The sequence below is a fragment of the Nicotiana sylvestris genome, chromosome 5, assembly GCF_000393655.2.
Source record: "Nicotiana sylvestris chromosome 5, ASM39365v2, whole genome shotgun sequence".
In the NCBI taxonomy this organism is placed as follows: Eukaryota; Viridiplantae; Streptophyta; class Magnoliopsida; order Solanales; family Solanaceae; genus Nicotiana; species Nicotiana sylvestris.
This window is the reverse complement of record NC_091061.1, coordinates 78,338,757-78,355,118: the sequence shown is the minus strand read 5'-3', so window position 1 is coordinate 78,355,118 and position 16,362 is coordinate 78,338,757. Positions and strand designations below refer to the sequence as shown.

Here is a 16,362-nt window from a genome sequence, read left to right as displayed (position 1 = left end):
GAGAAGAAAAATATTTGTTTTGCTGCAGATTTTTATTCCGACCAGCCAATATTCAAATCACGTTTTTCAATTCGTTAACCGTTGGATCGGTCTGAAATTTTGACTGAGTGTTCGTAACATCTTATTCCTGAATTTGAATGGTAGAGATCGGATTTGAGGTCTTGTAGCATCTGATTTTGAGCCTCGAACAGCAGCTTCGTTTTTTGGATTATACTCTTTCTTCAATTGATTAGTTGTTGCTCTTGTTGCTATTGTTGTTCCTTGTTTGGCACTTGTTGTGTAGCTAATTTGGAGAATTTTTGTAACCTTCTTATTGTTATAGTGGAGCCTTTTGGGTCTTTGTGATCCCATAGTTTTTACCTTCGATTTGAAGAATTTTTCACGTTAAAATTTGGTGTTCTTTATCTTCTTTATTTTCGGGTTTGCCTCATCCTCGACACAAGAACTTAAACTTACACTGTCTCACCTTATGAATTTTCAGGTTTTCTGCCAATTCATGTCCTTTTTGTTTTCCTTTTAATTCTTCTGTCTGTCTTTCGTTTAATTGCTTCACTTTGGACGGACAATTGTACTTTATAAGCTTTTGGTGCTTTCATGCCACTCATAGTCTTTCTTGATAGTTTCATATTTCCTTAAGGTTAGTTTTCTATGACACCTTTGATTGGCAAATTTTCTAATAATCAAAGCAATCAAGTTAATTAATTTAATTATTTTCACATTATAGATATGTGAATGCATTGAAATTTACTAAACTGAGATTTGTGTAGAAATTGCAAATAAGTTCGATATAACTTCATAAAGAAAGAACGCTCTTATGGAATGACAAGGTCAGTGATGATTTTTATATAAACGAGCTTAAATTGTTCGGAATTGAGGTATAGTTATTGGTGGGGTGATAGACAGAGTCCTAAGGAATTGGTTTTTCAATATTATCTCTTTTTTTAATGTATTTAAAAAATAATTTTAGCACTTGCACAACTCTTCGGGAATTTCTATCGGATCGGTAGAGTTTATGCTATTTACTCTACTTATATTGTTAATTGCTTACAAACACTCTACCCAATTGATATAATTTTATGCTTGTTCAATTGTTTACTAAACTTACCATATCGGCATAACTTTGTATTATCTGCATTCAGCCTATCTGTTAAATTGTTCATCAAAGTCTATCCAGTTGACATGATTTTGTGATTGTTCAATTGTTCATCAAACTCTATTAGATTAGCATAAATTTGTATTATCTGCATTTAACCTATTTGTTAAATTATCCATCAAAGTCTACTCAGCTGACACAATTTTTTTGTTTTGTTTAATAAAATATTCTTTGAATTTAATTTTGATTGAATCACCCCAGATCTGTCCCAGATGATCTCAAATTTGAAACAAGCCTTCAAATACAAGCACAAATGATTCTCAATCACCAATTTAGCCAAATAACACCAAATAAAAAAAAACCTACTTTACCTTCTTCAATACTTTATAAGGAGTTTTGAGATTTTTAAAGTAAATCACTAAAGTATTATTTAAACTAAAAGTTTAAGTATAAATAATCAACACTCAAAGGATTTGAACAGTAATTAACCATTAACTTCGAATTTTTCAACCCCAAACAAGAATTGTACGCTTTCAAAATTGAAAGAATTATAGTGTTCTTAGTGAAGAAGAGATGGAGAAGGAGCTGAAGGGGCAAATATGTTATTTAGCACACAAGGAAAAGAGGCAGAATTCATTTATTAAATTACGGGGACATTCAAGCCTTAAGCCACCCAATTTCTTTGTTGTTGTTGTTACATAATTTCACAAAGAAAAAATCAGGATATTGTAATCCTGCATATACAAATGTCTCAACTACATTACAAGCATCCTCATCACGTTCAACCATTAACATACACATGCACAATTAAGTAGAAGGGCAGTATAACAATTGATATCCTAAGAAAAGTTTATTGTTGATGTTTGCTTATATTTTTGCTCTTTGATGCAATAATTTGCAAAACTATTGTTTAAGTAGGGTATTTGTGTATTTTAAAATGACATATCACAGCTACATCATGTAATAAATTTGAATAGTCAGTGACGTTGATGTGGGGATACATTTTTTAAAATCTTGCAAAAATGGAACTCCCGTTCAGTGTCAAGTTCTATTTATGTCACTCAAGTTTCCTCCCACAAAGCATAACGATTCTCGAGTCTTTTATCAGCCATAAATGAGAAAACTAGGGGTGTACAAAGGAAATCGACAAACCGCACCAAGCCGATAATCCGAGTCAAACCGAGAAAAAAACTCGATTATGGTTTAGTTTGATTTGGTTTGGTGTTAGAAAAAGAAACCCGACCATAATTGGTTTGGTTTGGTTTTAACTGAAAAAAGTCAAAACGAACCAAACCAACCCGACATTACATGTATACAAGTTTTATAAATACTCTATACATAAAAGTAGTTATTGTAGTGTAATTTATAAATATAATTTAAGCTCTTTAATAGTTCTTTCTTTTAATGCATTATTCAAGCTTGGACTTAGAACTTTTGAATGGTCAAATATGTTTTATAGCCCATAAAAGTTAGTAACTCAAATAAAGCTTAAAGCAAAATTAAATCAATACTAATGTTAACTAAAAAATTCAATTCAATACTAGAAATGACAATAGTATTGGATATTTATTTTTTTGGTTTCGCATTGATTTAGATAGTGAAAACGCATAACTCATATTTAATATTATTTAGTCATGTAATTAATACTTAGTACTTATTAGTCGTACTTATTTTAAACAAGACTTAGTACTCTTAGATTATGTGCACTTTTATAATGGCTTATTAATTAGCAATATTTATCTTATGCGAATTGTTGAGTATTTTAGTATAATTATGACTCATCTCACATTATTTTGTATTATTTTATTGGGTAACATCTTATATAGTTTTATCCTACTAGGACCTAAGAAATATTAGAGCACAAAATTATAAATTTTATGCTATGAAGATTTTGTAGAAAAAAACCTGAAAAAACCGAAAAACCCGAGAAAAACCGTAATTGAAAAACCCGACTTTTATTGGTTTGGTTTATAAATTTAAAAATCCAAGACAATTGGTTTGGTAATTGAAAAATTTGAACCAACCCGGCTTATGTACACCCCTAATTAAAACAAGCTCATTTCTGTTTAAGAAGTCCCACCTAGTTTTTACTACGGCACTACTTATTCCATTTTAACTTGTAAGATTTATGTATAAGCTACACAGCTGAATAAATGCATGTAACACATGAAAAAGAAATATATGTTCGTACATTTTAAGAAAACACATCAGAAGTTGATAGGGTTAGACATCTCAAAATGCACGTCAAAATAAGACCAGAAATTAGCATTCGAGTTCAAGACAAAGTGGCATTTCAAAGAGAAAAAAACTATAAGAAGAATTTCTACATATGACTACCCCTTGTTGGCCGGCAGACATGGTTCCTTTTGCGAGCATGCTCTTGGTTATGGTGCTGTGTGCGACAAGCATATCCATACCAGCAGTCTTCTCTTTGACCTACCTCTGAAGGTAAAAGCTGAGACGAGAAAAGAAACAGAGCATTAAAAATCTAGAGCTTGAGTCCACGATTGACACTATAGAAGCCAGAGCTAAGACTGGTCTGACAGAAAAATGCGCGCTGCAGTGCCATGTTAGATAAAAACTTCTTTCGTATTTTGTTCAGCTTCTAATAAAACTCTACAAGTAAAAGATGAAATAACGGATGAACCAACAAGGAAACTTACATGTGCTGTCATTGTAACTCTAAACCAGTACAATAGGAATGAGACTAACTTGTCATAGCACTCACTGTACATATAAAATATAAAAAAGACAATCAGCGGAAAGAAATTGCTTCACTAAATGAAATCTCAATAATCTCATTGAATAACAGACATTTTCCCTAACTTCAAAGTCAAATTGGAATCCATCAGGTGCCAAATGACACGATTTCCAGAAATATCAATAACCCAAGATGAGAACTTTGTTAAATTATTCAATATATCCAAAAACATCTACTCACCTACAAGTATATGTACGGGAAGTTATCATCTCAGCATGATTTAAAGGCATCCTTGTGCGATCTGAAGGAAACAGAAACACACATTATATAGCAGGACAATTCAATTTAAGGACAATACTCGAAGAAAGTTATAAAGTGCTTTTTTCTTTCATAATTCAATAACTTCGTTCTAAGCTCATGCTGGTTTCTCATGAGGACCATCTTCAAAGATATGATATATGGCAACCAATAGTCATTTTTGGACTGATATATGTTTTTCACCTCCACTATTTCTTTCAATCATGTCAATAACGGACTTGATCTACCACCTATCCAATTGTTCAATATTCAAGTTACCGATTATTTAAATGGAATAGGACAAGCATTAGGTCACCTATGACTAATAAGATATAGAAACTAAGAAACTAAAGGGAAATGCTACAAGTTGAATTCTAGCTTCAAGATATTTATAAAGTGTTAAAGAAGGACCGAGTCAAAAGTTAAATAATGGGAAGTGACTGTTTCTTAGAATGGACATTCCAGACTGCCAATTTCTCAAAGTGTTTTTAACTCCTAGAGCTTCTGGACTAGAGGCAGTAACTTTTTGTAGAGAGAGAGAGGAATATACAATAATGAATACCATAAAAGACAAGACAAAAAAAGAAACTGATTCTCAAATTTCCAATGGTCAGATTACCTATCTCCCGCTTATCCAGCTTCAAAATCCAATCAGCTACCACATCTTGCAACGACCTTGTCATCTCTCTAATGCATCTTTCAGTGATCTATTAGAGTATCACACCTAGAGTTAGGAGACCTAGTACTCCAACTAAAGCATCGAGACTAATAACAATCTATCCAAAGAAACATAAAGAAAACAAAGAAGCCATACATTTTGTTCATACTGATTATTCTCATGTGCCAAGGAGGGTATTCTAGTAATTGTACGTTCAGCAATCTGCAGAAACATGTGCATCAATTTGACAAATTAGATAAAAATCAAGAGTGCAAATGTAAATGTTGTAAGTAACCAAACAAAAGTATTACCATCATCAAGGAGAAAAACAAAAAGACAATCAAATGAAGAAACAAGGAGAAGAAATATCAAATTATAGATCATGTCCTCAAGTTAACTTGTATAACGATGACCACCTTACCAACTCGGAGTTCTCCCTTTTTATGATTTTGGTGTCAAGGCCATCTTACCTCAACTATTCCACCAACTTAGAACTCTTTTAGTCACAGATGCCAGTCTTGGAGATAACATCAACCAAAACAATAACAACAGACCCAGTGTAATCCCACAAGTGGGTTCTGGAAACATCAACCAAAACAAGAGGGAAAAAAGAGAGAGGATAAGGAGGGACATGGTCATTTGACTTTGCATGATTAATAGCCCGTTTGGCCAAGCTGCAAAAATCAGCTTATTTTGAGAAGTGCTTTTTTTCAAAAGTGTGTTTCTCAAAAGTACTTTTGGTGAGAAGCAGTTTGTGTTTGGCTAATTAGTTTGAAAAGCACTTCTGAGCAGCAATTAGTGTTTGGCCAAGCTTTAAAAAACTGCTTCTAAGTGTATTTTTCTCAAAAGTGCTTCTCAAAAAAGTGCTTTTGGAGAGAAGCTATTTTTTTCTGCTTCTCCAAAACTGTTTTTGCTTCTCCTCAAAAGCACTTTTTTTCCTTCCAGAAGCTTGGCCAAACACCTCAAATTGAGGCCAAAAGTGTTTTTGGCAAAAAAAAGCACTTTTGGCCAAAAATAAGCTTGGTCAAACATGCTATAAATTGAAAAAGCAGAAAGCAGAAGAGAACGAGAGGTGACAAGTCCATCAGAAAAGAGTTTCAGGATTATCTCCACTCAAAAGTGGGTGGAGAAAGAGGGTTATCGTACTAAAGAAATTACAAGGATAAACAACAACAACCCAGTATAATCCCGCTAGTAGGGTCTGGGGAGGGTAATATGTACGCAGACCTTACCCCTACCCCGAAGGGTAGAGAGGCTGTTTCAAGGATAAACAAGGACAAGAAATAATCACCGGGCTTTGCACCTATTCAGGTTGGCAATTCTTCGTAGCTGTTAAAAATCAGTGCAATTTCATCCCTCAACCATTAGGTGCTTTGAATGTACAACAAATTTTATTTTTTTAGTAAACCCAAGCTCCCAGAACAATACAGGTGCCAGAGTAAGAACGCATCAAAGTCCTCTTATAGGCCATCAAAATAAATTTCTAAAAATTCATTCCAACTACGTAACATACCAAGTTCAGTTGGATGATGACGTTCTAAACATTAAAGTTTTCTAACCAGTATAACCAAAACACAGTTCTCAATCAGAAAAGTACACCAGAATTAAGTAATTACAGGCTTGAAAGTTTCAGGACTGCAAAGTGGATGTAAATTGCTTCCATTGACTCCCTGATTACGCCAATAAGCAGCACAAAATGCTCGATCACATCCCAAACCTACAAAGCCAAATCGCCTTAGGTCTCACACGCTAAACACTTCAAAGAGGAATAGAAGCTTTGACATTTCCATTTAAGGTGAAACGGGCACACACACAAAATCACACAAACACATTTGAGGAAAAGATATTTCGCAACAAGAACATAAGAGCAAAGAGTTTGGAAGCATAGTTTACAGTGTTGTTGCACTCCAATGTTTAATCGAGAGGGCATCATTCCACCACATGCTTGACATTGAAGATGAACTGTGCTTTCATTGCACTGAAAACCTCCAAATTCAATGCCTGAATGTAAATTATTCAATGTTAGAAATTCAAAGTTCATAACGATTGAATTATTTTAGTTCAATAGTTGGAACACAGAATTAAAAACCATAATAAATTTTAAATCACACGAGAACAATATTAGATTATATCAAGCTTTACATGGGATATACATTTTGCCCAATAAGTCAACAAAGCACTTTTTCTGGACAAGTCAACACGTTGCACTTTGTATCAATTCATATTGCAAATAACATCTAGATTGAGGAAAATGTAATTACCACACTGAGGGCATAAAGGCTCCCAGCTATTTGCTGCATCTGATGGAGAACGTTCCCTCTTCCGGCGACTTTTTCTACTGCTGAGGACCTGCTCCTAGGGGTTAGTATATTTACCAAGTTTAAAAGGAAGCAAGTCGTCGAGCGTTCATGATACTGAAGACATAATAATATGTGATTAGCGTAATAATGACATGTTACAGACACTCCTCTAAACTTGAAATGGAAGACAAACTCCTGAAATAGCTAGGATACTGCATTGCAAAACAATTACAATCATTTAGTCACAAAACACCAGTGCCTGACAAGATAGTGTAATGATGTTTGGAAGCACAGGATCAACCATACAACTTTTGAAAAACGACTACCTAAAAGCCATACAAAGTAGAGCTGTTACAAAATTTCATGACATTTTGAAGACATGTCGTAGTGATAAAATAAACTACTTAGCATACAACTTGGGAAGGAAATATCTATACAAAAAATCATACATAGTAGAACTGTAATCAAATCTAAGGAAATTCCGAAGGCATCTCATATGATAACTTAGACTACTTACAAGAGGTGATTTTATTGATGCACAGGAATCAAGCAGCACAAAATCTTCACTCGAGCGTTTCAAGGAAGGATCCGCAAGCAGTATATCCTGCATAATCAGGGCATAAACTTTTAAGTACAAGTCACAATGAATTATAACATGCATCTAATGCTTCCGCAAAGAAAGGCTTAGGTCTGCTAAAAGTTCTTTAAGAGAAAAGGCAGAACAACATTAGAGAATTAAAACTTGAATTGGGTATGATTTATTTAAAAAGATTGATAAAACTAATCACCAATTTGAATAAATTAACTTAAAAAGGAAATTTTTCCAACTAGAAATAAGGGCAAAAGTGAATTAGTTTCACGTCTTACTTCCTCAATGTTATGCAAAAAATGGTTTCTTCCAACAAACTGTACAACTGCTCTGCACTGGGGACATAAAACACTTGAACGCCTCTCTTGAGACCTCCTTAGCCACTCTGAAAAGCATCCATTACTGGAAGATTGAAGAACATAAATGATAGCACATCTAGCCAAGGATCAAAATTCAAATGGTTTTTCGAACAGCTAAAAGATGGAACCCACTAACCAGAAATTGTGAAGGCAAGGTGCAGCTGTGACAACATCATGCCAGATATTTAAGCAGATACAGCATTTTGCATCCTCAACATCGAGAGAAATCTAGCAGAACAATAGGCCATGTCAGTAAGCATAAACGGATAATCATGAAGAGAAACAGGTTTGTTAAAGAGTTTAATTATTCACCTGCATATATCTGCGAGATTCCTCAGTGGGCATCATTTCGAGTCGGTATTTCACAAAACCTAACAGCATTGAAGCATAATAATATAAGCCACACATTAATACCCATAAAATATGTCAATTCTAATAAAATTCTGAGTTGAAACTTGGGTTGAGATTACATTCTTAAAATGATGAGAGTTGATATCTTCTTCATCAAACCCTCATTATCCTAATAATCTATAGCTTGTAAGTTAATACAAACATCAAATATGACCAGCGAAACATCTTTCAAATGTCAATACAATTGAGGAACATAAAGGGCGCACACGTGCATGAAATGCTCTACGGCTAGAGTTGGGGTAGGAGGAGGACGGGCATTCTTTTCTTTTTTCTTTGTTCTTTTTTCTTTTCTTCTTTTTTTTATTTTTAATTATTTAAAGAGGATGGGCATATATTGTACATAGCCTTCCTTTTATTTCTGGAAAAAAAAAAGAGGCTACTTCCACGCTTCAAATCCATGACCTATAGGTCACCAAAGTAGCAACTCTACCATTGCACTAAGGCTCGACTTGAAGAGGAACACCAAACTCAGTATTAGCTAACAATATATGTATCTAAGCTGTTAGTACAACACTAACATATAACAAGAGATTAGCAGGTTTAGGCTTCAAACAGCTCATGGTGGAGCAGCATACGGTTAAAGATTTTGATTTCCTTTTACCTCCCAGAAAACACACCTAAGAGAGTACTACTGAAGGTAATAAAACAGGAAAAATAGACACCAAAGCAGATAACGAAAATTGTATAAGACTAAAATTACAAAAGAGAATCTGATAAGATATAACACCCACCTTCATCACTGGGGCCCAGAGAAATTTCACTGCCACACTTAATTACAGCAGCATGCTCATCCTGAACCACCGTCCCATCAATAACAATTGCTTTTGAACTATATTGGAGAAGTTGTAGATAGTCAACACAGATACAACTTTGGTTGAGACAATTGACAGATACAACAAAAACAAACAAAAAAATTTCCTGATAAATCAGTAATATCGTTCATTGACCACCAAGCTGGAGTGAAGAATATGTTCCAAGCGAGTGACTTAACCTCATTTGGTCACATGCTATCCCAACCATGACTTTCTCTTTAAATCAAAAGTTTATGGCACCAAAAAATCTCATTGTACTAGTATTCCAGTCACTACTATGACAGTTTCCTATTTCTTTCATTCCAACTTAGCTAGAAAATACAAAGAAGCATAGTTCTCCATAATGACTTTTTAGTTTTTACTCCTTGCTGCATCCACAATCCCAGATCGTGATATTTTCTTCTACTCCTTCCGTTTCAAAAAGATTGGCACTATTTCCTTATTAGTCCGTTTCAAAAAGATTGGCATCTTCCAATATTTCTTTAATAGGAAACATTTATAGCCACACAAATGCTATGGCAAGTTTAACACCACAAGTTTCAATAGTTTTACGGCCATACAAATGCTATAGCTTATTTAAGACTACGTATCTTAAAAGTCTTCCCTTCTTTATTAAAGTTTGTGCCAAGTGAAACTAGGACAATCTTTTTAAAACAGAGGGCGTACTGTCTTTGGTGGTACCCAATCAATATATCAATCAGTGAACACACAAGATTCCATAGTTATGAAATAGTTTGCAATGTAACATGGTCAATAAGTATCTTCTCTACTTTCTTTATACAAACAATATCAACTCATTACAATTTAACTTCTCTCCTTGAGTTGTGCTCCATCAATATTGCATCCCTCATAGCACATCAAGTGAAAGAACAACCTTCTTTTGAATTTTGGTGTGCCACAGTATCTTTCAGGCCTCCCTCCGATCCCCATCCAATAATTCCTGGTAAATATGTACACTGTCATATGCTACCCAGTGCACTCCACAGTAGGCTAGGTCGATTAGTTAGTGGATTGATGATCATTGCCCCTTGTTACTAAAGGTAGTTGAATACTTGAACCAACAACTCCAGGCCATGTGATCAAGTATTTCTATTCAAGCTCTGTGTAGGTTACCATGCATAACTATTGAAATATTCAAAATACTCACTCAACCTAAGAAATTGGGATGTCCACATTGAGGAACTGGCCCAGTAATTGCATTAGAAGAGAGATTGCAGATCTGGTTAAGTGAAATATTACAACACGTTCAATCTCTCCCCATGAGAAAATGCAACACAAGAATACTTGATTCTATGAGCATCAGTCTCAGAAACCTATGTTGCACGGACTCTCCAAAACAGCTGCCGCACCCGTGTCGGATCCTCCAAAAATACACTATTTTTGGAGGATCCGACACGCACCTATCGATATTTTCGGATAGTCCGAGCAACATAGCCAGAAACTTCAACTAATAAACTTAGCAAGCATGCTTCGAGAAGTTACTTTAGCAAATTATTAATCTCCGGAGAGAACACTCAAGGATTTTCTAGGCTAAATCCTAAGAACATGTCTGTATGCATGGTCACGCTGAAGAAAACCCCAAAAAACCAGCATTTGCCTTCTTGCTAATACAAAATATACTAAAAGACCAATGAGAGAACACTGACATGCATTTCAAGTACATACACGAAAGTTTTTCATTTTTCATTTTTCATTTTTCATTCAGGGCAGGAAATAGTGTGCATATAGCGGCACTTTTCTAGTTTTTTTACCTAAGTTGCTCGGACACGGGTGTGGATCTAGAGGACGGATCCTTCGACATGTAACTTCTTGGATTCGGGGATACGGATCCTGGTACGGATACGGGTGCGGGGCTCCAGCTAAAATAATTCAAAAACATAAAAATATATCTAAATTATGAGAAATTTTGTGAAATAGTTATGTATAACTTGTAAAGCGTGGATTTCTTTTTTATTCTCAAGTTGTAGATAAGAAAATGATTGATTTCCTAGATAAGGTATGCTATTTTCTTCAAATTTATCCTAGTTTTGGTTCTAATTTCGGGAATCAAATTGTATCTTGTCTCGAATTTTTTCGTCCATCCTGGTCAAAGTACCCAAAATCATTTGACCAGATCTGATACTGATCCCATATCCATACTAGTGTCGTGTCGACACGGGTGCGGCACCTAAACTACCGTATCAGAGCAACTTAGATTTTTACTATAAAATTCGATTTGGGCGGGAGAATGCAAAACAATCTAAAACCCAATAACTCAGTGGAAATAATAGTTTAGCTTCTCTATTTATTAGATAAATCATCAACACATCATCCTAAACACATTATCCTAAAGCAACTACAGTCACAGCATGAACAATATACACTAGCACAAAATGTAGTATTTATAGAACCACAAATGTTTACCTATTATTTTGCATCATGGCAGAAACTAGATCCACATTCCTTGTTATCTTACACCATTCTTGCTTTTCAGAAGAGGAATTCTTCACTTCACTGCATATTACGGTCTCCTTCAGCCTCAACTCAATTTCTGAATAGCGAGAGTCCACCGGTACTATAATTATAAGGATAAATGTATGTCAATAAGCAATATCTATCTCAACTCTGATCTTCATTGTACTTCTAAGAAGCCAAAATCATCGAACAAGGGAACAACAAATAGAAATTCAAATAGAGTCTATATTTCTGCAATCACAATTAAGAAACCGAAATCAAGCATCACCAAATATCAATAAGACTCTAGAAATTGAGGTACTTAATAGGCTAGTCTTGATTAATAGTGTTTTGAATTCACCGTGTAAATTACAGGATTTTCTGTCTCCTCTATATAGATCCTATCAATGATTTTATATGTTCATGGGCATTTCACCAAACTATATATCTTGGTCCGACAGACTGTTAACCGGTCATACTCCATCACCCCCACCACTACACCTCCCCCTATGGTCCCATGACAAAACAAAGCCAAACCACATGGATTATATATATATATATGTCCGACAGACTGTTAACCGGTCATACACCATCACTACCACTCCACCTCCCCCTATGGGCCCATGACAGAACAAAGCCAAACCACATGGAGTATATATATATATATATATATATATATATATATAACGACCCGACCGGTCGTTTTGAGCTTTTGCACTTTGATCGCCAGTTCTCGGACATGACTTGCCCCATGTGATATATTATGACTTATGTAAATCGTTGGTTTTGGTTTTCAGGATAATCGGAATAAACTTGGAAGAGCAGTTCCCAATTTGAAAGGTTTGACCAATATTTGACTTGTTTGTATATGATCTCGGATTGGAATTTTTATGATTTGGTTAGCTTCGTTAGGTGATTTGGGACTTAGGAGCATGATCGGAATGCATTTTGGAAGTCCGTGGAAGGTTTAGGCTTGAATTGGCGAAATTGAGATTTCGGCTTTTTCCAGTTGATAGGTGAGATTTTGATATAGAGGTCGGAATGGAATTCCGAGAGTTTCAGTAGCTTCGTTGTGTCATTTGGGATATGTGTGTAAACTTTCAGGTCATTCGGACGTGGTTTGATTGGGTTTTTGATCAAAAGCGTATTTCGGAAGATTTTAGAAACTTAGGCTTGAAATCGATGTGATTTGGCAAATTTGATGTTGTTTGAGGTATCTTGATAATTGGAACAAGTTTGAATAAGGTATTGGATTATGTTTGTGCTTTTGGTTGAGGTCCCGGGGGCCTCGGGGTGATTTCGGATGGTTAACGGGAAGATTTGAGACTTGAGAGATTGCAGAAAATTTGTTGCTTCTGGTGTTTTCGCACCTGCGGTTTGGGGGCCGCAGGTGCGGCGCCGCATATGCGAGAGAAGGGCCGAAGATGCGGATTTTGGGAAGGATGGAGTGAACCGCAGATGCGGTATGGGGACCGCACCTGCGGAGCCGCAGATGCGGTTTAGGCTGGTTAATGAATTTCTGCAGAAGCGGAGTTTTGACCGCAAAACCGATACCGCAGATGCGGTTGTTGTGTCGCAGATGCAGAAAAGCCGGGGCAGAATGTATATATTTCTTCCTTCGCGATTTTTGAAGGGTTTAACCATTTTTAAACTCGGAATTGGGAGCTTTGGGCGATTTTGAAGAGAGGAATCAAAGGGACTTCGTTAAGGTAAGGATTTTGGACCTAAAACACACTTGTATGGTAATATTTCCTGGATTAAGACTGAAATTAAAGGAATTAAAGGGCTAAAAATGGAGATTTAGGGCTTGAGTTTAAGAGGGCTTTAAATGGGGATTTGAGGGGTCATTTGGACTCCGATTTTTATGATGTTGATATGTATGAACTCGTGGGGAGATAAGGAATCTATTGATGTGAAAATTTCTGAGTTTCGAGAAGTTGGTCTGGGGCTCGGGTTTTGCTAATATCGGGATTTGTGCCTTTTATTGATTGTTTTCGCTTGGGCTTTGTTCCCTTAGCATAATTTGACGTCCTCGTTCTGATTTTGGATAGATTCGACGCGCTTGGAGGCCGATTCGAGGGGCAAAGGCGTCGCGAGCTAGAGATTTAGCCGGTTCGAGGTGAGTAATGATTGTAAATGATGTTCTGAGGGTTTGAAACCCCGGATTGCACATCGTGGTGCTATATTGAGGTGAGGCACACGCTGGATGACGAACGTGGGGTAGTGCACTATTGGGGATTATGACTTGGTCCGTCCCGATTTGATAATTTTACCGCGTATTTGATTGAAAACTACTTGTTATCATCATTATTTGGGTTGAATGCCATATTTGGGCCTAGCTCCATCAATATTGCATCCTTCGGGGATTTTTGTTGATATTTTCTCACTGTTTTGACTTTATACTTGAACTCAGTCATGTTATTTTTCACTGTTTTCAAAATTCAGCCAAGTTTATTTTGCTTTAACACTTGAAATGATATTTCAAATAATATTTTGGGTTGAGCATCATGTTTTACTGTTGCCCGAGTGGCTTATGTGATTTTTGACTGAGTAAGGCCGAGAGCCTGTATTGTGAGGATACTTTTGGATCGGGCTGCACGCCGCAGCAGTGAGATACTGATTTGATTATGAGGCTGAGGGCCTGAGATATGTACGCCACGAGGTGGCTTGTTGATTGATATGAGGCCGAGGGCCTAGATTTGATGCCACGAGATGGCTTGATATTGTGCTTGGGCCGTAAGGGGCCCCTCCCGGAGTCTGTACACCCCTAGTGAGCGCGGGTACCCATTGTGATGTGAGATATAGCCCAAGGGGTTGATATTGTTCTATGTGATAGCCTGAGGGCTGATATTGTTCTATGTGATTGCCCGAGGGGCTGGTATTGTTCTATGTGATTGCCCGAGGGCTGGTATTGTTCTGAGATATTGCCCGAGGGCGGAGTTGTTGACATTGTACCCGAGGGGCAAACCTTTTATGTGTTTATCTTTCATATTTACCTGTCATTTACCTGTTAAACTATGGTATTTGTGCCTGAGGGACGGATTTCTGTGCTTATCTGCACTAACTGTTTGCATTCATTTGCGTAACTATTGAAAAAGTCATTTTCAAAGAAGTTTAAGCTGAGCTAAGATGTTTTAAGAGATTTTTATAGCTTCACTGCTTTTTTACTGGTTTTTGAACTACTTCTATACAGTACCTTGATATGCTTTACATGATTTCTTACCATTCAGACTTTAGTTATGATTATTACTCACTGAGTTGGAGTACTCACTTTACTCCCTGCACCTTGTGTGCAGATTCAGGTATTTATACACCCGGTATCGGATTTTGGCTGGTCGGAGGCAGAGTTATCGGAGTTTGGCAAGGTAGCTGTCGGCGTTCGCAACACTGCTTTTCTCTCTCTTCATTTCACTAGTCTGTATTTGTACACTTCAGACTTTCAATTGTATTTATACCCTAGTAGATGCTCGTGACTTGTGACACCCCGGTTAGGGCTGTGTCGGGTTGTATTTCCGCTACTTATTATCATTAACTCATGTTTAGACTGCTTTTATATTGTTTAACTGTTTTAAAAAGTGAATTGGGTTTAATTGGCTGGCCTTGTCTTCACGAGAGGCGTCATCACGACCGGGTTCGGGGTTAGGGTCGTGACATATATATATATAGCACTTCCAAAATTAAATTATACAAATGCACTAAGTCTAAAAATAGGCGTTCCAGGTCAAAACCGATTTGTCTAGATAAATGCTACTACCTGATATGGAGCAACATGCAATTTGTTAAACAAAATAAGCAAAGGGTAGGCTACTTCAAGAGCTAACGTACTTCAAGAAACGTGAAAAAGCAATATCTTTTTGCTACAATTGTGGGGATTCTCTTCATACCAAAAGATGGCTGAAATTGCATAATTTACTTATCAACAGGTAAAAGAAAATACTTTTCTTTCACATTTTTCTAAACAGAACCATCCTTGTGAATCGTAACTGAAATTGAAGTTAACCAGTTTCACGAAATAATGAATATAATTTCAGCGTTACAATGCAAGATTGTGCATTTACCACAAGTCACAATTTTGAATACCACTCTTCACCTAATTCCAAGAAAATACGACAAAGAAATAAACGAATAGGGCTTACTGAGTTTCGCCCAGACTTCATCTTCTGAAAGTTTAGCACTTGAGCTTTCTCCTTTTTCCATTGCTGTTTAATAAGCAACGAGAAAGAATCGAGTTTTTGTAGTTATATAATACTATTAGAGGAGAGAAGATTACAGTGGAAGGAAGACAACAACATTGGCACAAGTCAAGAAGTTATCGATGTGGACTGCCACGAAGTTGGGACTTTGGGGTCTTGCCGTAACGTTTTGTCACTATTGCCCCATTTGAATTTACATCAAGGTCTTGCACTCCTAATCATAGAGAAAATGACAAAAATAATGACTTATGTTAAGGTTTGGTCTAAATCAGTACTTTAAATATAAATTTGAGTCGTTTTAGTCATTTATGTTTATCAAAGTTGAGCACTTTTACTCTTAAGTTATTATATTTAAAATACATGACAGTTTCATGGAAGTGACTCATGCAAAACACCCGAGCCTGGGAAAAAAATCGGGCGAACGGCACAACTAGCCACTAAAAGCTGTGGCTTTTATCTTAAAGCCACTGTTTTCAATGTATTTAGACTTTAGCCACTCCTTTTAAAAAAATTATA

The 16,362-nt window shown here is 36.2% G+C and overlaps 1 protein-coding gene across 2 annotated transcripts; it reads right to left on the bottom strand.

Annotated features, from left to right (window-relative positions):
• Positions 1-3,260: 3,260 nt before the first annotated feature.
• On the bottom strand, positions 3,261-16,031 carry LOC104223355 (uncharacterized). 2 transcript variants are annotated; one of them, XM_009774780.2, is made up of 15 exons: positions 15,790-16,031; positions 11,624-11,774; positions 9,140-9,237; positions 8,310-8,368; positions 8,134-8,225; positions 7,917-8,040; positions 7,567-7,653; positions 7,011-7,098; positions 6,643-6,750; positions 6,366-6,466; positions 4,906-4,971; positions 4,711-4,798; positions 4,035-4,095; positions 3,757-3,820; positions 3,261-3,548 (listed from the first exon to the last, which is right to left on the bottom strand). In XM_009774780.2, exons 1-15 carry the CDS (start codon positions 15,848-15,850, stop codon positions 3,417-3,419), a joined length of 1,380 nt encoding a protein of 459 aa, XP_009773082.1. In that variant the 5' UTR covers positions 15,851-16,031; the 3' UTR covers positions 3,261-3,416. The 2 variants fall into 2 exon arrangements, with proteins under 2 accessions (XP_009773082.1, XP_009773081.1); XM_009774779.2 differs by having other exon boundaries at positions 7,011-7,104; positions 15,790-15,951.
• Positions 16,032-16,362: the final 331 nt, after the last annotated feature.